At 39.4% G+C, this 27,329-nt stretch overlaps 1 protein-coding gene across 1 annotated transcript in view; it reads left to right on the top strand.

Annotated features, from left to right (window-relative positions):
* Positions 1 to 27,329, top strand: part of nrxn2b (neurexin 2b) — a 742,597-nt gene that overhangs the window by 270,936 nt on the left and 444,332 nt on the right. Inside the window, exons 6-7 of the mRNA XM_042512007.1 lie at positions 6,560 to 6,583; positions 15,709 to 15,870. Coding sequence (XP_042367941.1) covers positions 6,560 to 6,583; positions 15,709 to 15,870 — 186 coding nt within the window. The remainder of the gene's footprint in view (positions 1 to 6,559; positions 6,584 to 15,708; positions 15,871 to 27,329) is intronic.

Genomic DNA, 27,329 nt, shown 5'->3' on the forward strand with positions numbered 1-27,329 from the left:
GTCTTCAGCCTCGCGGTAAAAGTTTTTATTATCAAGCTTGTTCACAAGTACAACAGAATAAACAATTAAGAAGAGGTAGCTCCCTCTAATTCATACATATTCATGTTCAGCTGTATAGCTGTGTGCTTATAACTAAATCTAAATTTATAAGTTAAAAAGAGGTAGAAATAAAAGTTAACTATACAGTTAATCTTGTTTTGCCAATTTGTTGTAAATTCCAAAATTACAATGTGTAGTTATGCTGGATGAGCCATCTGTCTGAGGAAGAGATGTGTGCATTTTCTTCTGATTGTAGAGACTGAGCACTGCTTGAATCTTTGCTGCAACAGCCTCAACAGTTGTTCTTGTGGGTTGACATTGAGCTCATCCTGATGGAATCTAAAGAGAAAGAAGGGACGAGGAGGCAGTCAGTCAGTCAGAAACGGGGAAACGGAGGTGAGGCTGATGGGAAGCACAACAGAAAAAGGAGAGAGAATTATGGCCATCTGCATCGCAATGCACAATATGTTCTACTGCAATTTTCATGCACGCACGCACACACCTATACAGAAACCCCGCACCCTTGCACGCTGTTTGTTTGCAGACTTCTCTCCACCATAATTGCAGTGACATTTATATTTGCACCTGAAGCCTGTCTGCCAGTTTCCATTACTTGGAGCCAGATTTAGAGAGAGGCAGACGAGAGTGAATGGCGGATGATTGGAATGAACGCGAAACCAAATGTACCTGAAAGAGCTATTTTGAATCGAAGCCCAGTTCCCCCCTCTATCTGACAGGGTCACTTGCAGAGTGTCTGTGTTGCAGAGGAGTGCCTTATACAGCACACATTCACAAATACCCAGCAAGCCACATAAATGCATATAATATGGATGCTCACGTTCATCCAGCAACAAAAAATGAGCTTCTACTCATACAGGTAATGCAGAATTTTCATGTGTTTGTAATCGTTAATTTTCGCCGGATGAAAAATAGCACCAATTCTCTCCCTGCTCACCCCATAATATTCTGCAATATCAGTTTCATCACTTATTTCTAAGGGGCCAAATTTATCGGAGAATGGTCATCAGTCTTGGACCTTTCTATGTTACGATGATAAATCTATCTGGACTGGAAATCTTGGCTCGACTGCACTATCCATTTGTCATTAAATATTTATTCGGCTTATTCGCTGGATGCCGCAGCTCAGTAACGTCCACCGTGACAAGTGTGTAAAAGATCAGCAACTCAACAAAAACATAATTTTACATCTTTGCCGAATCGGGCTGGCATCCTGCAGGTCCCCGCCTGTCTAGTGAATTAGCAGTTTTGGCATTAGCACATTTCCCTTTTTTACCCCGCCCCATCCCTCAGTATTAAATACATGAAGATTTTATAGCCCAGGGGCTCCTGTGAGACAGATGCAACACAAAGTTGTTTGTCAGGGCTTGTGGTTGTTTACATGACTGGGGGCTTTATCCTCCATCAGCAAACATCGGCATTTGCAGCCTTGGTTTTCCCTCATGGGTCAATTACAGCGAGGGTGATGGGCTGTCACAGCAGGGGCTCCAGGCATGGTGGCTTTGAGGCAAAACAAGCACAATGCATGGAAAAGGAAATTGACTGTGAGACAGTGAAATTAGTGGTAAAGACAGTGGTGACTCTGTCTCTCAACCCACTGTTTTTCCTCTAGTTACTAGACCATCCTGTTTACTGTGTGATAACAAAAGTACAACAAAACCTTAATTTTCTGCATGATTGATCTTGACATTGGAGCACCAGTTCTGCAGTATTTACAGATCTCATGCAGTCAAAAGTCATACTTGTATAATAGCTTTGCCTCTGGATCTTCATATCACTTTCAAATGCCCACATTGCTACACTTCTTTCTAGTCTGAAAGTTTATTCATTTAACATTTTGTATGTCTTACTCCTCATATGAAAACCCAAGTCTAACTCTCAATGTGGACTATCTATCTATCTATCTATCTATCTATCTATCTATCTATCTATCTATCTATCTATCTGTCTATCTATCTATCTATCTATCTATCTATCTATCCATCCATCCACCCATACCTACTTGCCATAACCTACTTATCTACTTATCTAGCTACCTCGCAACCAGCTATAAATCTATATCCAGCTAGTAGTGATGTGCAGGTCAGCTAGCTATCTTACTACCTATATCACCATCTTTCCATCTGTCTATCAAGCTACATTTCTATCTATCTAGCTAGCTAGCTAGCTATCCATCTTGCTATCTTTCTAGCTTTTTTTTTTGTTTTGCCATCTATTCATCTATTTAGCTATCTTTCTATCTAGTTTTCCATCCTGCTGTCTTTCTAGCTCTCACTTTCTACCTACCTACCTACCTTTCGATTAGTCTATCTAGCTGTATTACTAGCTTTCTTTCTTTCTGGCTATATCCATTCACTGAGCTGTCTTTCCATTGAGTTTTCCATCCATCCATCCATCCATCTGTCTGTCCATCTGTCTGTCTATCAATTTTATTTTTATATTTTAGTTGTTAATGGATCGATGAAATAAGATACTATATAAATCTTTGCACAGGTTCCAAATCTACCTTAATCTCCTTCATTCCTTTGTCTGTTGGACAGTCTTTGTCTGTTGGACAGTCGTCACCCACCCATTCGTCTACATGCATTGACCCTGTAGACTTAACCCTTCACAGGGACCTGCTCAGGAGAATCAAAATAAATCTGCTCTTCTATATTGCTTACTCACAGAACATTGACAGGCATAGGCTGTGTTCACTCTTTCTACAAGATACTGCCGACTCTACAGAACTCCAAATATAATCTCTTCCTTTCATTTCCACCACCCATCTTTTTACGCGCTGCCGTCACTTTATCGTGTAATTTCAAAGATCATCAGCAATTTTTGAAGGATAAATTTTTCACAACCATCCCAGGGCTGCTCCGTCAAAGAAGTGATAGAGAGATAAGTTCAAAATCCAGACATCAAACGCCTGCGAGGGATCTGAAACTTACAGAATTCAAAATGTTGCATTTAATAATCTCCCCAAGCTGTATCACAGACCATCTTTCAATGAGCGTAGAAAGACCCATAATCATTGTCACCTTTGTACAAGTCTAACTTATTACTATCAATAAGCTCCCAGTTGTCGGAGCGTCCTGTCTGTTTCTTTGATGTGTCAGCTGTTGTTTTCTTAAACTCAGAGACATGCGAGTGCAGTTTGGTGTGGATATACAAATTCAAATCCACCATTGGATCTTATTCACCTAAATAGCGGATCAAGAGGAGTCATTAGACAAAGTGGAGGACTGGTGACAGCACTTCATCATGACCCTGGATCAAAGAGTGGGCGCGCATGAAGCTTGAAATCTTCCAGTAAACCCCACAGGGGGGACTTCGGTCATGCTTGCAACTTCGACTCAGCTCCCACACAGATGGCAAACACAAACGGTAATCCATCCCACACATAAACACACACAGTACTGTACATACTGTACGTACAACAGGGACATACTCTGTATCTATATGCATGTATGCATCTTAACTGCCTGACCTGGAGCTTTGCTGTAATTTCAGCATATTTAAACAGCACTAGTCAAATTTTATAACTTTATGTAAAAATAAGTAATTGTCAGTGAGTAGATTCACCCTTTCTGCCCAAATTCTAGTATCAGATATGGTCACCCACGGCAGCTGACAATTTCAACTTCCAGATCAAGATATAAGATGTCCTCTAGATGTCTACTCACGTCCTGGGGGGAAACTCAAGGCAGATCTCGGTGAAAGATCTTTTTGCTTCTTACTGCTGATACGGTGGAGACTGAGTGACCACCAGCACTCAGGGACAGCTACATGGAGCAAACCAGCCACTGTCAGAGTCCCTGTGTCTACTCTGGAAAGACTGGGAGTCTGGTGGAGGTTTGACAGTCACTAGAAGCACATTTATATCCCTTTGAGAGAGTCACTGTGTGTAGCTCACTTTGTCGCACTACTCTAAAAGGTTCTCTGGTGTGTGTCCCTGGTCATTAATATCGGTAAATGTTACACTGCGTAGGCTCTAAGTATCTTTTTAACCCTTTGACACCTGAGCAAGTTGACAAGGGTATATGACCCCAAAATACCAAGAAATTAGTATAAAGTATATGAAAATTACTTGGGGGTAAATAAATAATTAACAGATTTTTTAAAGTCAGAAAAAGATTATTTGAAAACAACCCAAAGTAATTACCTAGAAAGTGCTTAAAAATGAACAATAATTTTGGAACTTAATGTTAAATATGTAATTATGATAATACTACTACTACTACTACTACTACTACTAATAATAATAATAAGAATAATAATAATAATAATAGTTTTTCCCTTGCTTTTTTCCCTAGACAATTTCCCCTAGCTATTTTAGAATAATTTTCTAAATCTACCAATTTCTTGTGATATTTGAAGCTTTTCTCATAAAGTTGCTCATTGCCTTTTTTTGTTATATTTTAAAATACATTGCACCAAATTGCTGAGGGTTCACAGGTTTAGATACATGTGAAAGGTGTCTGAAAGCAGCACAAGAAAAATTATGTCGCTCCAGGTTTTAAAGGGTTAAGCTCTGAATACAGCATATTACTGGTGAACCCATGTGTTGTGTTTGCTGCCCCTAATTAGGTCTAAGGCTGAATCCCAATACACCCCATGTCCCTAGCACTTAACCTCTACCCATCCGTTTGCACATTCACATCTAGGAGGTAAGGCATCCTGATTCTTGTTGGGGTAGACTGGCAGGGTAGGGGCACAAGTTGCTAATGTTAGCCTACAGAGAACCACAAGTTGCAGAAATGACCCAGCATTATTTTCTATTTGATTGTTTGATAAATTGTTCAACTTGTGAATGAATCACAAGCATCCATACTTTTCTGTCTCAAATAAATGGTAAATGTCATTGCTCCTGATTACTTCAGGCCAGTGGCAACTACTCATGAAGAATCAGGGTCAGAAGGGGTTTTCACATTTCATAGGGGAAGATTTTAACAACTAAGTCTTGTAACTCTGCTCCGAGGAGTAAAGGGGCATTCAAAATTGAGGGGTAGGTGTGAAAATAAGAAATGGGATTGGGTCCAAATCTCTTTTATGTACAACCTTGTTTTTCCACCAATGACATTTTTGAAGGGAACTGACTATTCTTAATCACCATTATCACTGAGTATACTGTTTATACCTACTTATAATAGGGATTCAGGATGCATTCATTTACTGTTGTACACACTGACATGCCTTTGTACAATGATGCATTCGCTTACTGACATACATACTGATGTGCATTTGAATTTAGAAATGAGTGAACACACTAGAGTTAGAGACGACGCTTCTTTGAGCTGAAGGAAGCAATTTAAATTGTCAAAGTAACTGCTGATTTGCACCTCTTGCGCAGTTTGACCATATCCTCAGAACTGACATCTTTTTTTTACTTACTTGAGATTGCAGGTCTGATATGGTGTTTCAAAGATGGGGAATCAGTTAATGCACAGATGGCACATGAAGATGTGTCTCAAAGTTCCATTTCATGTTCTAGTTGGCATGCTTTTCTCTCCCCAGATACCACAAGCTTTGCTCTTTATTGTGGAAATGACTTAAGGTACTGAATGACCAGTTCACTCTCTTTTTCAGGATGCTGCAGATATCCTCAATGAAATGCTTCTCTCCATCTCTCTGCCTTTCTCTATCCTTTTCTCTCATGCTCAAGAATGTACCAAATTAATTCTGTTTCCCTCAATGTCCCATCACTGAAAAACACAGTAGTGACCACAATTGTCCATTGTTACAATGCAATAATTTCTTTTTGGTTTTTCTCTTGCATATGTCACATTACTCCCGTAATGACTACTTGGGGATATTTTGCTTAGAGATTTGCAACCTTTCAAGTCACCAAGACATGATTGGCCCCGCCCAAGTACTAAAAGACGCCATTTTGAAATGGACTAGACCCTACCACCAGCCAAGGCCACTAGAGTGAATACTGGTGTACTTTTCCCTTATTCCCCCTCTTCCCCACTCAAAACAAACATCCCCATCAAAACGACCCAAATCCCCTCTGTGGAAGTTGATTTGCTAACTCTTGTCTCTTTTACTAACAACAAGCTTCAGAATTCTTCCGATTTGATTCTTTTCATTGGTGAACTTTTCTTTTCCCTTACCTTTTATGATTTCAACAACTAACACTGTGTCATTCACGGAATGTGAACCATCTGTTGTTTTCTCTACTTAACTTGCGACTTACATACTAACAAATGTATTGTTATCCTTTTATTCCTTTTATTTTATTTCCTAGATGACCCTTGTAAAACAAAATAATTATACGATTGCTTTCTTTATTTCTTTATTTGGATGTTTTACTATATAAACAATAGAAAAACAATATTTTCTTTTAAATTATATTTTAATATTAGCTTCGTTTTTGTTATTGAAAGGAGAAGCTGGTTTTGCAAAAGGCGATTTTTTTTTCCTTTGCCACTTTTTTGGGGTTGAGGTGTGTTTTCCTTGAGTTTAAGGTTTGTCATTATTTTTTTTTTCTTTCTCCTCCCCCTGTTTTCTCCTGAAGCACGCAGGCATTGGACACGCTATGGTAAACAAACTGCATTATATGGTAGATATCATTCTAATTGTCTTATACTTTGGTTTGCCCTGGGTTTTCCGTTACCTCTTTCTATTCTGTTTGCTTTACTGAAAGTACAATCCGCCATCAATTCCAAGGTAGCTGAAAAACTCCACCTCTCTGTTTTTCTTTTAGCCCTCTCTATATATATGTTATTGCTTTTTATTGCCATCCAGTTCCCCCCTCCCTAAAAGAATTGACGTGTTCATCCAAAGAGGTCTGCCCAAAAAGATAGAGAAATTACCTAAATTTTAAGATTTTTATTTCTTTTGCTTTTTATTTTCAGTCCCTTTTTATTTCTTATTTTTTTTTTACTTGAAATACTATCCGTATGAAGAAATAAAGAATCTTAATGCAAGAAATTTTCTCAATTGAGTATTAGAAATAGTTACCTTTACTTTTTTGTTTATCCCTGTTTCCTCCTGATTTATTTTCTAAGAAGAACCCTATGAAGTGAGCATACACAGCAGACTTCTCAAGCTCACAAATAACCTACTAGAGCAACTCCAGTGAGAGGAAGTAAAAAAAATAAAAAAGAAAGAAAAAAAATCAATTTATTTATTTTCCAACATTTTAACAACATGAGACGAATTGCAGTGGGACCATCTCGCTATGGTGCCTGTTCGGCCTGTTATGGAGCGTCCTGTTATCGAGGCTCACCATCCTGTGGTTTATGAACTCATGAAGAGTATTTACAACTTTTGATTTAGCGGCCAAAGCCCTCACTGTAAAGTAGGCCTCAAATAAGTGTTTGATCCCATTAGTGGCCTTAGGTTGATTTATGATCAAGATGGGCTTGTTCCCAGACCTGCGCCCAAACACACTCCAGCTCTTACACACATGTAAACACTTAATAAAGTACTTTAATATGGCATTAGTCCGCTGAACTCGGGTGCAGAATAGTAGTGATTCAAGCTCATAATTGAAAATAAAGTGGCAAATGCATTTTTATAAGCTGCAAACTTGGGGAAAGTTGGCCAAAATAACTCACATACTATATTATAGTAGTATTATCAGTATTACTTGCTTTCACTGGACTTTTTAATCAATAAATGAAATTGTCTGGCCATTGATACAGACCGTAATTGCCTTGGGAACTCTGAACTGTGTGCAATCGACCCCTCATTAACACTAACACTAACTTATATTTCTTATATTTTACTGGCCTCACCCCTTGCATGAAGAGACTTGACCCCCCCCTATTCCCAATCTTTTATTTTGTTATTTTTTATAAACAGATTGCATTGAGTATATATGTATATGTATATATCATGGCTAACATATATACATACATATATCAGTTGTCCTAATATAATCAATACGGCCATGAAACATGTTAGCCACACCCTCTTGCTGGTTTATTTATTTGATTTGTTTTTTATTTTTCTTTCTTTTTTTAACTTCTATAAGTTTAACTTCAAATTTTAACCTACTAAAATGAATAATGACCTCACATTTTATCTTGCTAAAACAACAAAAGGGAAAAAGTAAAGAGGAGAGACAGATTTTCATTTTCTTGGTGAATAGAGGATTGATGCCCCAAGGAATAAATCTGCCCAATCCATCATAACACATGAGTTGGGGAAAACTGTTATGAGTGTAAGCCACTGTTTCCAGCGACTCACTTGGTCAAATTTGTCTTGTCTTGGCTCAGATTTGACAAAAATGATGAAGCAATTTTGAGCTCACATCAGAAATGGTGGTGAAATTCTAGAGGGGGGCATAATAGGAGCTGCAATCATGTCTGAGTACAGATTTCTTTTTGTGTGTCTAATAGGGCAGAGACAGTGATGGTTCCCAACATTTGAATACTAATTGCTCTATTCACCAAGACATGGACGTCCTCTCTCCACTCCCAATTTTTTCCTATTCTTTAAAAAACCCTCTCATTTCCGTTGATTTCATCTGTGATTGGTGACATTGGTCCCATCCTGTCCCACCACTCCCACCTCCAAACTGACCAGTGCTTGTGTCCCTGCACACTGTTTCCATGTCTCTATTGGCTAGAATGTCCTCACATAAGCATACTCACAGGGTTTCAAATGCTGCTCTCGCTCAGCACGTGTCAAGTCTGTTGTACACGTGTCTATATCCTGTTGCATTCCTGTCTAAACCTTAACACTGAAAGCTCTTCCTTTTACCCCATTTGTCTGGTGTTCGTGGTGCCCCGCAATAAATTTACCCCCACCCCCACCCCCCCCCCCCCCCCCCCCGCCCCTCCACACACACTACTTTCCCCATTTTGCTGCATCTTGCCAGATGTTTTTATTTTTTTTCATTTAACAGTTGGTCTGTTTGTGTTGTGTCTGATGGAATTCTCCCCCCATCCTCATTCCTCCTGTCATCTTTCCCATTTAAGTGCATGGCTTGTGTGTCACCCCGTTAGCTTGGATGGTTTCATTTTGTTTCCTCTTAACCAAAACGAACCCTTGCACATGAAATAACACATTCAGTCCAAATTTGGACCTGGTTTGAGCAATCAAATTTCAGAGGACTTTTAAAGAATCCTCACCTACTTATCACCAAATTTTACTAAGAGTGTTACTAATCTACTGTTTGAATCAAACCTTTGTTGTAACTGTACTAACAACCATTTTTGTGTCTGACTTTCCCTTACTTACAAAAGTACTAACCGATTTTGTTCACCCTTCAACCCTTTTAACTCTTTTCGGCACACAACTAAAGAACTACCCCCCTCCTTTCTCACCTCAAACCCCTTGACAACTGTTGCCTAAACAGCAAAACCTCCCGACCCTCCCACATTCACTAACCTTGATATGTAGCTTAGTTAAGACAACAGACTCCATATTTAGTGTTGGAAGACAGATTGTCTTCCTACAATAAATTATTCCTGACTAATACACGTTGACAAGCTGCCAGACACCTACCAAAGTCCAATGGTGGATAGGAACACCTTTATTTCTTTTTCTCTTGAACTTCCTTCCTAACTTCTGGTCTAGCTTTGACCTGAGCTAATGGGAGGACAAAGTCTGTCATCTATTGTGTTACCCTTCTTATGCAAGCCTTCAATTGTATTATGCAATATATTAACTCCAAAATATAACCCCTTGTTTCTCCCTGCGAAAGATCAAATGTAGTGCCAACAAGGGTAAGTGATGCATTTTCAAGGTAAGCTCTTTGCATGGACTATGATGTCAAATATCTGAAGGTTCTGATAGGTCTCCGTACCTGGTTAGACTGCACATGAGTTCAAAATTGCTGACAAAGAAACCACAGACTCACTCAAAGTAAAAATTGGATGCTCCAAATCATGACTGCCTTTGGGAATTGAGGGTAGAACATGATCTGTATTCCTGAGCAGAAGATGTGTGCACAGTGAGTGTGAGTCAAACAGAGCTATTTTTTATTGCGTGTGTTGAAAGCTTGACATGATGCAGCTCCACATACCATAAAGTGAAAAATTCCTCTTTTTCTTGTGGCTAATATACCATAAGCTTAAGACTTGCGTTGGTTGTTTTTCTTCCTCCTAAATACCATCTGGGTTCACTCTGATGTATTTCTTTATAGAAGTAGTAGCTGCTGTTCTTGTGTTACCTTCCGCCCACTCCTGAGTTGCTACCAGACTCCTAAGAAATTAATCATGATGGTGGATAGGCAGTCATAGTATGATGGCAAGAAATACTTACAATGAAGTAGAGTGTTGTGTTGCCTCATGTTGCCTGTGTCTCGGCCAAGACATTGTTCTTAAACACCAAAGTCAACTGCCAACTAGTACGTATGTTCTGTGTCTACATGAGAGGAAACAAACCTCCATACCAGCAGGGCAAGGTAATCTGTATGGAGTCAAGGCGGGTGTCAAGACTAGATAGTTAGCACATAAACAACACAACCTGATGTTGAAAAAACAAAGGATATTTACCATGAACTAGCAAGCAAAGACACAATAAAACTATGATTGGTTTCTGGTAACATTTTTGGCCTTGTCAAGTCAAGTCAACTCTTTTTATATAGCACATTTAAAACAACCAGGTTGACCAAAGTGCTTTACAGGGTAAAAAGGCGCTGTGAAACTATGATAAAAATAAATGGGCTCCTGCCTGCAACGCTGCATCCAGGTCTCTTAACACATCCATGCGTTGAACTACCAATCAGTTTTTCAGGCTGCGCTGACAATTTAACATGCTGAATTAGCTGTCGACAAGAGCTTATTAGTGTCAATTACTAGGGTGACAGATGTGACGTAGATACATCTCAAAGCATACATGATTTATGTTAAACTTACAAGTAAAAATCATGGCCATCGTGTATACAGGGTCTGATTAGTCTGATCATTTCAACTATAGTGTTGTTCACCTTTAATGTACAACATTAGTGTGGCCAGCGTAATTCCAATAGGAATCATGTTGACCTTTGTTAACTTGGTGAAAGTGGGATCTACGTGTTGGAGCGTTGAATTGCCAGCAGCTTGTAGTCATTGAGCCCGATATGGTCAATGAGCCAGTAACACAGTCCGTTGAGCACACAGCAGGACCCCACACAGAACAGCTTTAGTTCACTTTACACTACATGTGAACCCCCATTACAGAAGCTTTGATTCCGCAGGTAGTTTGTGGTTTTATGGGGAAGAAGCACAGAAGAGAAAGACTGATGGAATAGAGGGAGGAATTAATACCATAAGAGAAGTCATTCCCCAACCAGGGGACCATGTAGACATGTGAACAGGTTAAAACAGAATGCTCCCCAAGATTTGAATTCCGAGCTGTGTCAATCCCTTCACAGTATATTCATCTGTAAACAGCTCCAGTCTGTGGTCTCTATGATATCTGGGACACAGTTCGGCACAGATCAGCCAGTACTGTTTGGTTTCTGTTTGTCCTGGGCTAAAGAAGTATTTGAAGAGCAGCTGGGTGAAAAGCAAGGGATCCAACAGAAGCAGCAAGAAGGATTAAATAGTCCTATTTGTTTTAGTGGCGGCATGTTGGTTGCTTATTCTAGGTACATATGAAAGGAGGAAGGGAAGTGTTTGTCAGTTTTATTAGTTTATATCTAGTACAATGAAGTTCTCACTGGAAAAGGAGCAGAGAGGGATGCTGGAAATGCGTTAATGAGTTTTATTTTTGTATGTATCAGATGTTCTTAGGCTATCACACCAGGCTTTGTTTCAAAAAGGGAACTGTGATCACACAATTATAAAGACTTACTTTCAGGCCATATTGTTGCATATGCTCAGGTCTCTTATCACACGCGAATCCCCCAGCCAAAGAACCCACAGTTATTTTCATAAAGTAATTAAGAGGGTAGGCCGCCATTTCATGTTAATCATTGCTTTAGTCCTGTCAATTACCTTGAATACATTTACAATCAAAGAAACATGAACATGGGTTTTATTTCTTTTTGTGACCTGGATCCAACATTTTGCACCGCAGGGCCTGCCTTGTCTTGGTGTCAAGTAAAATATAACAATTAAGACTTTTTTCAAGCTCTTTCCCCATGCTGAATGATAAAATTCATAACAAAGGAGTCAAAATTGCTCCGAGGGAATCTTAATATTTTACTACTCGTTCATTTGAAAGAATAATCTGTCTGCATTTTGCAAAGGTTTTGAGATAGGAATGCATTGTGATCCCCTCCAAACTGCATGGCTTCCAGGCCAGGAACATCAGGGTATTTCCACTAGCAACCTGTGATATCATCACCCTTTCCTTCCTCTGGCCACTGATGCAAGTGCTTGTAATGTTACCCAATGGGACGAGTGTGCAGTCGGGCTGTAGAAAAGACTAGCTAGCACTCATAAATTATTACAAAGTCACTTCAGAGGAAATACTTGAATATTTGTTTTGCATTGGTTTCTTTTTTTGAATCAAATAAAAATCTTTGACATATTGGGCACTATTTGAACAACCTATAATATGTACAGTCTAAAGTTCATGGTGCAGATGCATTTTGGGCCAACTCATATTTTGCTGGTTAAACAGTGCATAATCTAGGTGCAAAGTAAGGCCCATAGGGCAAACAGGATGCATTTGTTCCCTTAAGTAATCATGGGTGTGTACTGGGCATAAAATGAATTCAACCAATCGCAGTGTCATCTTTCACTCCCTTTAAAAGCCATAGGTGCCTGCACCTACTGATATTTGCATTGCAGATTCTGCAAATTGGAGAAGCAAGCTGTTTCCTGAAGTAAGAGCAGTAATGTCACCACATCAAAAATCATGGAAACTGTAGACAGAGGAAACAGAATGCTGTACATAAGTACCCACAGCATTTCTCTTAGTGGGGAGTCAGACAGCAGCTCTGCTGTGCTCTCTGCTACATTCCCATTTTAGAGAATTTGATTAATATTTTCCTCATTAATTATCTGTATGTCCTTGTGCATGTAACAAGTACAGTACACGTGTTGTGAACACAATCTGAATTAAGTGGCCTTTCAATAGCATGAAAATTCTGCTATTCTGTCTTTAGAACAGTTTTTTGTTTGCCAATGGCACAATCGCCTTCTGCTGCCTCAAAATAACAATACACCAGCAATGCGACTTACCACACCTCATTTTAAGACCTACATGCCCATGGCTACAAGTACATTGAACAGTTTGAAAAATTATTCTATTGAAAAGAAAATGGAAATTCACACAAAAACACACAGAAGTGTTGTGTATAAATTTTTGTTTAGTGTACATTTGCTTCTTACATCTGCCTAGCAATTACCATTGCAATTGATTTTGTGCTGCTTTGCACCATCAGTGAGATAGGGCCCACTGTTTCTGTTAGATGTTATTTTTCAACCTGTGAACACACATTGAATCTATGGAGTGATTTTTTATGCACCACATACTTTGATAAACCATTTAAGTGGTAGAATCAAGGATGACGGAGATTGCAAGAAAAAGAAGGAACAAGTACACTGCTTATCCCAATTTCTTTCTTTTTTTATTTGGGAATTTTAGAGGTGTCTGGCAGCTAGCCAATGTTAGTCCACAATGGCCCCCAACAGCCCTGAAGATGTACCATCAGCTACCTCCCACAACATATTCTTCCAAATCCCAAAAGCCTAGCTTGGCCATGGAAGATGTTCTTGAGCGCTTTGGTCAACATTTTTAATTTCAGAAAGCGTGCAGTTTATATCTCTACTCTTTGATTTCCTATCCTATCTCCTATTTTTGAGAAGAGGTCATACAGTTGATAGATGGCTTTGTCAAAAGTCAGTAGAAATGTTTTAAGGCGTAACCCCCCAACTTGTTTCTCCTCCTTAGCCACCTGTAGGGTCTCTCCCGTCACTATAGGACAAACGAAGTTGCCCTGCTGAAAGCCTTGTCCAAGATCTTCAAAGATGACCCCAACACACCACCACTGTCAACCGCTGATTCTTCATGCCAGATTCTTGTGGCCAATACGATCGCTCTTTATCTCCAAGTAGTAACAGCAGACATAAAAATGAGTTGCCCTGTTAACAAGGGAAGTACGGAAAAAAAGAAAAAAAAAGTCAAGAAAAAAGAAGACGAGCACTTAGCTGGGGCGACTGATCTGTTGAGTGCAGTTGCTAAGGTTTTTTTTTAGCCTTCTGCTTTGGAATGTTTGCTACATTTCATATTGTGTTCAAGCTTTTGTTGGTTTTTTTTGCTATTCTTTTAGGGTAAATGCAATTTCTGCAGATTGAAATCAAACCTCTAACGGGATGCAGGTAGTTTGTACTAGCATTGCTTCAGAGTGTGCAGAGGTAATGAAAAACAGATGGTCGTGTACACGGCTCCCTGCAGTCCTGTATTTAAGCTGTGTACATTTATGCAGAATAACAGATGTTGAATCAGAGACATGAGTACTTCACTTTCGCCCAGGCCAACTCCATTAGGATAATTAGACAATAAATTGGTCACTAACTGCAAAAATCCCTCCCAAATCAAACAGCATTATTTGGCAGGATGTTTGTGTAGCTGCATCACCGTGGCACTGATATGCAAATACAGCCATGATATAACACAATTAGCCAAATTATACTTATTAGCATTTTCATCAAGTGCTGAAATTTGCTGCTTTGTTATGAGTGTAATGTAAAAAGACAACTCCTGAAAGAACCGAGCGGAGGAAATCCTGATCGTCATGTGAGACGCATTCTAATTAAATGTGAGGATATCTCATGTGTCGTCTTCTTCACTCTTCAGGTATTCTTTTAACTGACAAGGTAGAGTGTGGTGTTACATTTAAAACAGTTGCTTCACCCCATCGTGTAAGGTCTTGTGTAAGGTTACATCAGTACAAGAGGAGTCCTTACACATGCTGTTGTAATTTAGTTTCAAGCTCTTTTTGATCAAGCAATACAAGGTTAGCAGTGTAATTGTACAGACATCAAAATGCTATTTGAGCTTTAAAAAAAGTACAATCTTACAGAAAAGCCTGAAGGAGCCTCCAAATGTACCCTTTATGCATCTGGTTTTTAATTTTTTTTTTCTTTTTTTGGATATTAAGTCTTGATTCTCCATTTCCACACTATCTCATACCATCAGCTTGCGGCTGTGTGTTTGATTCCACCCGGCACTTTCAGCTCTGTGAGCGATCAAACGTGCAGAACAGAATGTGTAACCTTGCACAAAAAAGACAAGACTGGAGGCGATTGAATATTGAAAAGGGATTTATTTTTACTGGTAGTTCATTGACTGAGGGCTGGTTCAGCAAAGGAATATTGTAGAATACTTATGCCAATCAAAGGAAAAAGCCCAGTTGATAAAACTAGTAATTACCTGTAAGATCATGTTTTTCTGGCTGCTGTATTGATTTGTACATTTCTTTAAGGTGTACTTATTCCAGCGATGGATATAGTTAACTTTAGCCATTACTCAATTAAATCAGGAGTCAGTGGTTACACAGTGAGCACAGCGCCGTTCCATTGGTTTTCTCTTAGCAACTGCACTTTAGAGTGAAAGTCCCCCAGTCTGAGCGGCACCAAAGCAACCAACCAAACGATACCATTTAGGGGACAACACCACCTATCACCGGTGTTTAATCCACTTTCTTCCTTGTTTTTCCTCCTCATTCTTCTAATTTCTCTCCGCTCTCATCAAACTCTGTTTCTACCTATCCCTGCTCTATTTCTTTCCCTCGCTATCGCTCTGTCTGTCTCTTTTGGGCCATGCCTACGCCAGGTGACCATCTCAGTGGATGGTATATTGACCACCACTGGTTACACCCAGGAAGATTACACCATGTTGGGCTCGGATGACTTCTTCTACATTGGAGGGAGCCCCAACACGGCCGACCTGCCCGGATCGCCAGTCAGCAACAACTTCATGGGCTGCCTTAAAGATGTGAGTTGCTCAGTGTGATCGTGCATCGAATATTTACTGTATGGGCTGATCAAGCATGCAACCATGCACACACATTCTTCTTCCCCCTGCCTCATGCTAGCAGGTTACTTACTTTGGGAATTGTTCTGATTGTTAGAGGGTTGAGTGTGTTATTATTTAAAGGTATTGTTCAACCTGAACCTTTTTTTCCCCATGGTTTTGTGTCTGGGATCTTTTTTTTCTAATTGAGCAACGAGTTTGCTGTCTTTTGCTGCCATGCAATCACTTGGGGCATTTGTGCACTTTCAACGTATATATCCACAAAAAATGCTTGCTTTTGCCACTGACAGACTTAGATTGTTATCAAAAGTGTCTGACAAATTTTGGAAAGGATCCTACAGAGAAAGACATTTTTGTTCAAGAGAAAGATCCCATGTGTTCAGCAGAAAGAAACTCAGAAATAGATGTCACCAAAGTTCATTCAAATAAAAAGCAATTTTCTAATCATAAAATGCTCCTCATTCAAAGTTGACAAAAACAAATAAATCCCTCATAAGGCTATACTAATGTGTCTTTTTACTGTTCCAACAATCACCAACTGTGGTTTGGTTTAAATAAACCCTTAATTCACCTAGTTAGATGTGAAAATATGTTAATGTGATCAGAGGCGGTCCTGGGTAGTTTTGCGCCCTGGGCGAACATCCACCCCCCACCCCCCACCCCAAAAAAAGTCATCCATTAACATCGTATTATCTAAGCATAATGCCTCAAATTTTAATAGCTGCTAGTTCAGCAAAGCTAAAAAACAAATACAGTCGTCTTCTGTGGCTAAGTAGCAGCATATTAGCAAGAGAATAATAAATAACGTATAAGCTACTGTTTCATTACATACAATAAACGTCACTCGACCTGCATACCTTTTATCTTTTGAGCGTTTCTCCTCTTCTTCTTTCCCTTTCTTTCTGAACTGGACATCTGATGGTTTCTTTGGTCTTTTGTCCATGATACACCCTTGACTCAATTTAACATCATCACCTTTTCCCTCCGTCAAACGCCCATGTGGTGATGTTCAGCATATTCCTACATGCTCTTATGTTGAAAGGACTGCAACAGGAAGTAGTTCTGAGCGGAAGCTCTGTATTGCGTATTGAGAGTTATGCAGACGCTTGACGGATTTAATGCTGTCAGACATTAAAGTGAGTTCCAGTAAAAACCCGACAGTTGTGGCAGTTTTTACATTTTCACATAGCGCAATAAATGTAAAAGTATCTATGTTAATTTTATGAATGAAATACAATTTATTTGGAAGCAGCTGGGATCATAACAGGTCAGTCTATCCCTCACCCCCTCCTTGCTTTTCCTCTGAGAGTTAAACTCAACCTGCTCACAACCTCTGCAGTTGTGAGTTGATCGCCCTCCTGTCTCCCTGCTGCCTTTTCTTCTGACGCACACAACCTGTAGACATGACTCAGCAGAAAGTTGACATGATAGTAAGGGCGCCCCGCACCTACTCCACTAACGTGACGTGGAAATGAGCGGTAGAAAACTTGCGATTTTTATTTATTTATTCATTTATTTATTTATTTATTTATTTATTTATTTTGCGGGTGCTCGTGCGCCCCCAAATACATTGCGCCCTGGGCGGTCGCCCACATTGCCCATAGCAAAAACCGTCCCTGAATGTGATACACACTAGAAATTACTGTTGATGTGAATTGAGTCTGCGGGGTTTGGTGCTAGCTGTTTCTGGGCTTTTTCTGCTTTCCATCGATCTGGATCAATATACCCATTCACTGACCAACGCAATGTGATCGAAGCAAAGTGAAAACATAGATCCGCATAATCGTCTTTAGGACATGCCTTTATTTTGAAATTCTGTGTCACCGTCAGACAACGTCAGGCCAGGCAGACAGTGGGGGGCAGCCATGGATGTATTATAAGGAAGTCAAGCCGAGAGACAGGGGGTGAGGATAACCCTATTTACTCAGGAATACATCAGCTGTGTGGATATTTTGGATGTCGGAGGAAATGAGGGTCAACAGACACACGTCCTACGTAAACGGTGACTTTATACTAGCTTCCGGCAGCAACACCGCAACATAAACAGTAGTTGCTCTGTTTCAACAATGGCTGAAAAAAAAACTGCACGCAGTCTCAAATTCAACCTTTTCGGGACAGGAGCTGACTTATACCAGCGGTGAGTACGAAAAAAATATAAGTAATGCATGTAAATTGTGACGCTAAACTCTGCTAACCGCTAGGCTAATTTATGCGGTGCAGAAGTGTTTAAGCTGACAACGTGTGATTAGACAATAAAAAACACCTGCTGTCTGTTCACTTTGACAGTTAATATTAAGCCATAGTTTATTCTTTTGTTAAATGGCCTTGTTATTAAGTCGTGTGTTATGGCTGTTGGGAGAATTTTGCATTTTTGGTTTTGAACCAGTTATTCCTTAAGTTTTGGGAAAAGCAGTAAAATTTTGGCATGACATGTCATATGCGAAAAGTGACGTTTATTGTTAGCTACTGGCAGCAATATGGCAACATTAACATTAGTTGCTCTGTTTTAACAATGTTTGGCTGAAAAAACTTGCATTTAGTCTAAAATTTAACCTTGCCTGGAGAGGCGGTGACTAAAACCAGTGGTGAGTAGGAAAAAAATATAAATAATAGATGTAAATTGTGAAGTTAAACTCTGCTAACTGCTAGGCTAATGTATGCCCTTTGAAAGTGCTTAAGATAGTACTGTAATTAGCACAAAAAACCCAAACACCTGTTGCCCCTGCACCCTAACAGTTATTATTGAGCCAAAGTGTATAATTTTGTTAAATGGTCTTGTTGTTAGCTCATGTTTTATGGCTGTTGCTGGGAGAAATGTTCCTTCAGGGCTTTGAAGCAGTTATTCCTGAGGTTTGAGGAGAAATATTATTATTTTGGCATGATGTGGGATATGTGATAAGTTGCGATTTGCTAGCTTCTGGCATCAATACTGCAACATTAACATTAGCTGCTCTGTTTCAAAGAAAAGCTAGAAAAAAAATTCCTTGCGGTCTGAAATTGGGCCTTGCTGGGAGATGCAGTGACTTAAACCAGCAGTAAGTAAGGAAAAAATATATAATTATACATGTAAATTGCAAAGATAAACTGGCTAACTGCTAGGCTAATTTATACAGTGTGAAAATGCTTAAGCTAATACTGTAATTAGCATGCACCTTGATAGTTATTATTGAGCCAAAGTTTATAATTTTGTTGAAAGGTTTAGTTGTTAATTTGTGTTATATGGCTGTTGGGAGAAGTTGGCATTCAGGGCTTTAATTTTGTTGTTCATGAAGTTTTTGGAAGGGGAGTCATAATTTTGGTTAAAAAGAAAACATTTCCTCTTAAAAAAAAGCCTCCTGACTGCAAACCCTTAGGGTTAACTTATCCCATATGCTGTTTGATTTGTGTCAGTTGAATCAGTGTAAAGTAAACCTCACTGTATTTTACCGGTTACAATTCTGAACATTATTTAGTGTTTTTTTTTTTTTGTTGTTGTTGTTGTTTGTTTTTTTTTTTTTAAAGCTAAAAAGGAAGGATTGGCAGCTTCTTCTATAACCAACTTTGTTAAATGGACACACAGTATTGCCTCATATCAACCTCAGGCCCTGAATCAAATGAAATTGAAATCATATCTTGGAAGACTTTGTGACATCTGCAAATTCTCGTAGTCCAAATAATTGAAATAATATCTTATCATGATGAAGCTAGTGATTTACACCCCTAGCAATTCCAGGGCTGTTTGTAGTAAACAAAAAGGATCTCATTATTTAGCAAAAAGGTGAATCTCTGTAGGGATCCCCTCCATAATATTGTAAAACAATAATAATCGCAGGCTGCAGTGGCAAGAACAAGCACTTTAAGTGGATGTACATTGATGGTGCATAATTTCCCTAAGCAGGCCCGGATCATCATGTTACAGACTCTTGGGCAAAAATGTTTAATAGGCCCCTTGCCAACTTGGCATGATGGTCAAGGTTTTTTTTGTTTGTCATTAATAGAAAAGATATAGCATACATGGCATAATTCTGTATCATTATGGAATCAATTCTACGGTGTAAAAATACTAGACTTCAGGTAAAAGTCCTGCATTCAGACTTTAACATGAAGTACAACATCAGCGTATTAACATCAAAATATATTTTAAGTACCAAAAGTAAAGGTAGGCACAATGCAGAAAATCCTATCTATAATATTCCTTTAGTCATATAAATTATATTATTGGACTGTTATTATCAATGCATTTTTATGTTCGTTGAGTTATTGCTGCAGCCGGTAAAGCTGGGACTTATTTCAGTGATTTTATATAACCAACTGCTGGTTAACTTATAACCTATATCTTTAAGTTGTAATATATTAGTTGATTTACATTTTTTCTTTATAGTCTGAATCTGCAAAGTAACTAAAGTTGTCAAATAAATATAGCCTAGTGGAGCAAAAAGTACAGTATTTGTTTCAGATGCAGTGAAGTAGACATATGAAGTAGGATACATTGTAAATCCACATGTAAAAGTACCTCAAAATTGTATTTAAGTACAGTACTTGAGTAAATGTTTTTTGTTATATTCCACCACTGAAAGAAGGCTAACTAATACAAATTGACTAAAAGCCTAAAAGTGTCTGACAATTGAAAACAAAGCAGCCATTGATTATTATTATTATTATTATTATCATTATTATTATTATTATTATTATTAGTAGTAGTAGTAGTAGTAGTAGTAGTAGTATTAGTAGCAGTAGTGGTAGTAGCATGCCTCACACACGTCTCCAAGTGGTGTGGGCCCGGGCATTTGCCCAGAATGGCCATTGGATAAGACGGCCCAGGCCCTGAGTGGTTCCATTACAGCCTCTTTCACTGCTGCTGGCTGCAACCCTGCTCCTCAATATGGGACCAGTTTACAAAACTGTGGTTCCCCTTAGTAACTTACACACAAAAACATGGGAAAATGGGCTCCAAGTTGCAAAATATTAAAGTTACCCTTTAAGATATCAGATGTGTTAACTATTGGCAGTATTAAGGCTTTTTTTTTCTGATTACCTGCTTTCATCAGTTAAAGGGTGCCTCGAAACCAGCAGTAAGCATTTTTAGTTCCATACAAAAAGGCAGTGAAAAAAACCAATCAAACAAACATGGGAATGTTGCAGTGAGAGGGTGTTTGACTGTGGTATGGCGTCATACTCAAACAAACACATTCTTTGGCCACCGTATGTGAGGGTAGGAGGTGTCAGACATGCAGTTTCCTGATTCTCTTTCAAGTATTTATTCCCTCCATCTCCTGCTTAATACACTGCGAACAAAACACATCCACAGGCTTTGTACACACAGTGGGATGGCAGAAAATCACGAACATGAAGTTTCAAATTTATACCTTCAGCCATCCAGGCATAAAGAGCCACATATACAGTAGTAACGGATAAATTGTAGAGGACAGTTGTCTTATAAAAGGTTTATTACTTCAACTTTGCCAAAAAATGACTTTTATTTTCACCAGGGCTTTAATTCACGGTTTAACAAGCTGTCAAGAGGACCAATCACAGCTTAACGTATTATGCCCTTGTAAATGTAATGACTTGTATAGAGGCGACGCAACATGGTGCCATCGCATTTCCTCATAAAACCACGCTGATTGAATAAGTAATTACTTTTGCCATCACTTTTAATGGATTGCACAGTAATCGCCCTATCTCTAACTTAATTATGCCTGTAGAATTACATTTTCATTATTTGGGTTGCTATCAGAAGGATCCCCAGTGGGTCTTAAACTTCCCAAGGCGTTTAACTATCCTCTCTCATCAAGACAAGGCTGGATTTACAGTCAATGTACAGACAGAGAACAGGGGAAGGGAGGAGGGGTGTGAACGGTGAAAACACAGACTATAGCTAGAGCTAACAGCAACAAATAGAGGTGAAAGTGAAGAAGCAATGTGAGCCAAGTGCTGGAAATGAAACGAGCAGATGGTTGGAGAGCAGAGCATTTAAGACTGTTGGTTAGACTGAGTGATCTCCCAATAAGTAGCTAAGCGAGAGGAGATGCTGCACAGAGGAAATGAGGAAAAAAAATAGCTGCAAGTAGAGGAATGAATTAAAAGTTTGATATGTACAGTGTTGAAAATGGAAATGTTTATGCCTCAGTGCCAGTGATAGCTGTGGATACATGCATTATGTTTCTGGGTTGTCTGTCCAGGTGTCCATCCATCCTGTTCTTGTGAAGTGTATTCCTTTTTTCGACTCAAATGTCAACTTGCACTCAACAATGACGTGATTAGATTTTGGTGGTCATATGCAAAAGGTCAAAGTCACTGTGACCTCATCTGTCACAGTCTTGTAAATGCAATATCTCAAGAATGCCTTGAGAGGTTTTTTATTACTTATTTTTCAAATTTGGCACACACATTCTCTTGGTCTCAAGTCTCATGTGTCTAGTCTTCCTGAATTCAAAATCTCAAGAAGGTTTTGAGCTATTTTCTTTAAATTTGGCACACTCACTAGGAATTAATAAAAGATTAGAAATTGATGGTTGAAGATCAAAACTCAAGGTCGCCCTGACCTCACAAAACACATTTATGGCCATAACTCAAGAATGTATCCATCAATAATGACAAAATTTCACACAAATGACTCATGGAATAAAATGAACTAATGACATTTTAACTTCAAAAGGTCAACTTCTCAGTGACATCATAATGTTCTGTAAAAACACTTCTCTGGCTGTTTTTCAGTGCCATAACTAAAGAACAGAAGGGGAGATGTTTGGACAGATACTGAATTGGTGACACTCCTTTTGGGTGTCAGCCTTGAAACTGTGCTGATTTTATATATCTTCGTTGTTGCCGGAATGAGGATGCGTGTGTGAAGCTTCCATGTTTTTACAGACATAGACAGTAAACTTTAACTGGAATTTGACTGGTTTGTAGAGGTTTACAAGCGCTAGGCAGTAATTCTAGTTTAAAAAGATAATGGAGCTGCAGTTGTCAGCTACATATTTTATTGGTTTGCAGACAAAAGTAAGAAAAGAAAAATGGATGAAAAAGTTTTGAGGTAGAGGTAAGATATGGTTGAGAGGGAAGGGAATAGTTTCAGACAAAATCCAGGGTGAAGGGAAGTGTTACTGTAAACATCAGACATTGGCATTCATGTTTGACCTTCTGCCAAGGGCTGCATTTTTCATTTAGCAGGCTGGGTTTGGGTCAGCACTGCAAAACATGTCTCAAACGTTGGATAGTCAAGTATAGAAAAATCAAAATCTTGTTTTCCTCAATTCAGGGGAAGCAGTTTGCTGACAGCATGAGGCAGTCTCTCACAAATCCTATGGGCCTCCTGTAGATAAAGAATTTTAAGACTTCCATATTGTACTGTTGACTCTAGCTTTAGCTGAAAGTGGTAGCAGGTGTGTGCAACCGAGGTCTATGAATAGTGTGATATCAACCAAAGAGATATCAATACCAGAACTTGTAATTTGTCCCTTTTTGAAGGTGTTTTTACAGTTCAGTAAGACATAGTGTTTGATCCAGTTCTGAGCTGACTAGAAGCTGGAGCTTACTGGTTGTTTTTCCTGGTGTTTTTTGTTTCATGGGCTCAGCTTTCACCCGCGGTCAAGCTCTAATGACTACATCAGCTCAACTGAGCCCGAAAGGTAGCCACGCAGAAAAGCACTGAGAAAACCTGCATCGAGAGCGCCAGGTAGAGTAGTACAGTAGCGGCTGAAAATAAAGAGGAAAGCAAGTGGTTGGGGGGTACACAGCGGTGTGTTTCATCCTGTGCTAGTTCAGTGGCACAGCTCGGATTATCAGTGGTGTTATGGTCCGGGGCAAGGCTTTCATGCCGCCACCGTGGTCAAACGCCTTTGATACGCTTGGCCGGTACCCTCCAGGCAGCAGGAATCCAAAGGAAGAGCGCAGCAAAGGAAGAGTAAAAAGGCACCAAAAGAGGCACTGAAGCCTTATGAAGTTTTTATTTGCCGTGCGTGTGTGTGTGTGTGTGTGTGTGTGTGTGTGTGTGTGTTCGTTTATATGTGTGTGTGTTCGTTTATATGTGTGTGTGTGTTCAAAGTCACCCACATGCTATGATCATACACTGTGTGATGTATGTGTGTGTTTTCGAGGCTCCCAGTCAGAGTGCTGGGGTGTGAAATCATGTCTCTCAGCTCCTCAGCCCCCTAGTCTTGTTTCCACAGATTCCTCTCTTCTCCTGCACGTCACCATCTGTCTCTCTTCCACAACCTCCGCCCCCCCATCTCCCTCCCAGATAGTGACCTTGCTATTGCCCATTTCACACTCCCTCCCTCCATCTCAGTCACTCTCTCTCTTCTTCCCACCTCTCTCATCACTCCCCTCCACCCCTCTCCTCCTCTCATCCTTCCTTTTCTCGGGGGCACTTTTGTGTAATTAAGTCCATGGTAGCGCTGTTGGCACGCCAGCTTTGCCATCCTGACGGCCAAATTAAAAATTGATTTCTTCGACTGATTCCATGCACTGGATGAATGCTCTGGCCCTCCTCCTCGCCCTCGCTCCCTCTCCCACCGTGCCCTTCCAACTTCGTATTGATGCTCTATCTCTTCGTGTGCAGCTTCCTCCGAGTCTCACCTTTGTTGTGAGATAAAATCTTCTGGAGTCGCCCATCGCCCCCCACTCACACCCCACCTATCACACGGAAACATTCATTGAAGACGTTGTAGTTGGATGCATGCTGTGGCAAAGCATGCCCTTTGCCCTTTCCAGTTGCACTTCCTTATCACTAAGGCAACAACACTGCAATGTATAGTATAGCTGAAAGTACATCACACACTTTCAGTGAATGTCACTGAAGTTAATGAATATATAAGGTAGAAGGGCACATGGAAATTGCTGCCCTCCGCCAAGGTCAATAGTCCAGTCTTGTGCAAATCTGCAGCTACTATAGAATATGTCTTGATGTTTTGCCAAACTGTTATAATCATATCAAAATCTGCTTCTGCTGAGGAGAAGCCTTATTATGTCAGCTTTATTTGTAAATTGGAAATATTTCTTATACTTAAAGGAGCTGTATTCACCGTTCAGACCATTAAAATAACAGCAAAATAGTTTTCACTATGTTAAAGATAGGGCCAGGTGATATGGCTTGAAAATAATCTCAAGATATTTTAAGGCTTTATTGTAATACAGGATATATATCTTGATATTTTTGAATGTCTTTAAACTTATGTTATTTATTAAAACATACAACATTATTGAATGAAATGCAGTTTCATTTTTTAATCAGCTAACACTGACACTTTATTTGCGGCAAGCTGACACTTAATTCCCCAAATTCCTTTTTTTTCTTAGCTAGTTCAACAGGACCCATTAGAATAACGGGAAAGAACCATGAAGAACTAACAAGTTGGGAAAAATGATACCAAAGATAATTTCATTGGTGTACAACAACTATGTAGTGGTCAATAAAAAAGGATTTACAGGATCCAGAACATTAACAAAGAAAATTACAGGCAGACCAATTAACTTTCAGTATAAAGACATCAAATATGTAGACCTCAAAAGCATATGGAAAAGTATTCTAATTTATTTTTTTATTTTTATTTTAATTTTTTTTATTTGATATGTAATCCTTTTTAAAATAGCAATATATCAGAGGACATTATAACCTGTTTAAGTCTCGAAACTCCAATTTAGGACATGGAACTAGATATGGGACATACCTGTCTTAACTTAAGACTTAAGTGCAAAGACATGAGACCTACTTGTAACTGACTAAACAATGACTTAGCTCCGCCTCTGCTGCCATTTACTTTATTTTAGGATTAATAGAAATTACTCTGTCAAGGTCAAAGCCGTAGCTTGCTATCTTCACAAAAGTCAAAGAAATAAGTTGTATATCAGCTCTGTGATTGGGATCCACTCCAAAATGTAAGAGGTTCTTTCTTGGCCAATGCTACACCCTTTAATCAAGTTTCACGAAAATCTGGCCAATAGTTTTCAAATAATAACTTGAATTGGCTCACTGTCTTTGAATCTGTGGCAATGATATGGCCTGAAATGTGTCATATTCACAGCCCAATGTACATCAGGACAAAAATTATTTTGTTTGTAATTCTGACCTGTAGGGTGTTAGATTTGCAGAGTTGCTCAATGACAAAACAAATCAATGCAGTCAACCCTGAGGAAGGCTTTGGCCCAGTCACAGTCCATGTCCCGGCCCACACACACATCCTGATTTTAGAAATATCAACGAAGTTAATCCAACACAAAAGACCCTATGGCTCTGCTGCACGAGTCAATGCATTCAGAAGAGATCATTACATCAAAAGATGGGACAAAAACTGTGTTGCTGGACATTATTAACTGATATCCGATGTCGACATTTTGAAGACCTTTGACAACGGTCTTTTAATTAGTGGACAGAGCTGATGAGCATCTCTTCTTTAGCTCGTTATATGATGGGTAGAGACTTGCCCTTCGAGTATTAAAGAGCACATATTAGAAATGTCTGTTTAAAGCCGGTCACCCTGGAGGTTTTGAAGATATTAAAGGAAGGCATATGGTCAAGATGCCAAGTTAGCACATGCGTTTATACAGAATCAGCCCCCGACTGAGTGCACATCGTCCGGCTCTTTTGCTTTACAAAGGCACAGCTTATTTGATCCACTGTTCACAGTTGGCCCTGCATGCCTCACATACCTTGGTCCCCCTATGCGTTGCTCTGTCCCTCTCAGTTTTTAACCTACCTTCCTCTGTTACTGCTGAACGCCTCTCTGTTGTATTATCCTACATTATTTGACATTCTGCTTTTTGTTTTCCGTTCCCCCCAGCTCCTCCTCTCTTTTTATATTTAAATTCTTTTACAGAGACACACTGAGGGACTTAAGTGCCTGTGAAAAGATATCTTGTCACACACTTAATAACTGGCTACCACAGCATTTTCATGTCTTGCGCTTATTGAATTGAAGATGCTACAAATCAAGCCCTCCAGTTCTGCTCTAGCTGAAGATCACATGCTATCAATAGCCGCTCACAGCTGACGTTACAGCGAGCTAATTCTGGCCGCCAGCCTTTATTTTGGCTCCAATTTCAGACAAGTTGGATTCCACCAAATCCCTCTGACATGAGTCTTGACGTCAATTACATATTGAGAGCCGGCATGATAATCTGTCATGTCTTTGTGATGTCCCATCTCTGCCCAATCATCTGGTTTGAGTGCAGTCATGACTAAGAGACCAAATCTTTGTAAAACACATTGTTTGGTGTTCATTAGTATTTTCAAAGACTTCTTGCGATGTCAGATGCAGTTATTGCTACATGTGGCAGCCTCTAGACCCTAATCAGCAATTTGTCCATGACATTTAGCAATCTTTTGTTCACAGCTGACCTTTTAGGTTAGATTCAAGTAGCGAGGGCAGTGCCAGAGTTAAGCTCATGCAGTTTCCAAAATCAAAAGGCACATCCTCTCATGAGCAGTGTGTAATCATCAT

This window comes from Plectropomus leopardus, chromosome 23 (genome assembly GCF_008729295.1).
Source record: "Plectropomus leopardus isolate mb chromosome 23, YSFRI_Pleo_2.0, whole genome shotgun sequence".
NCBI lineage: Eukaryota > Metazoa > Chordata > Actinopteri > Perciformes > Serranidae > Plectropomus > Plectropomus leopardus.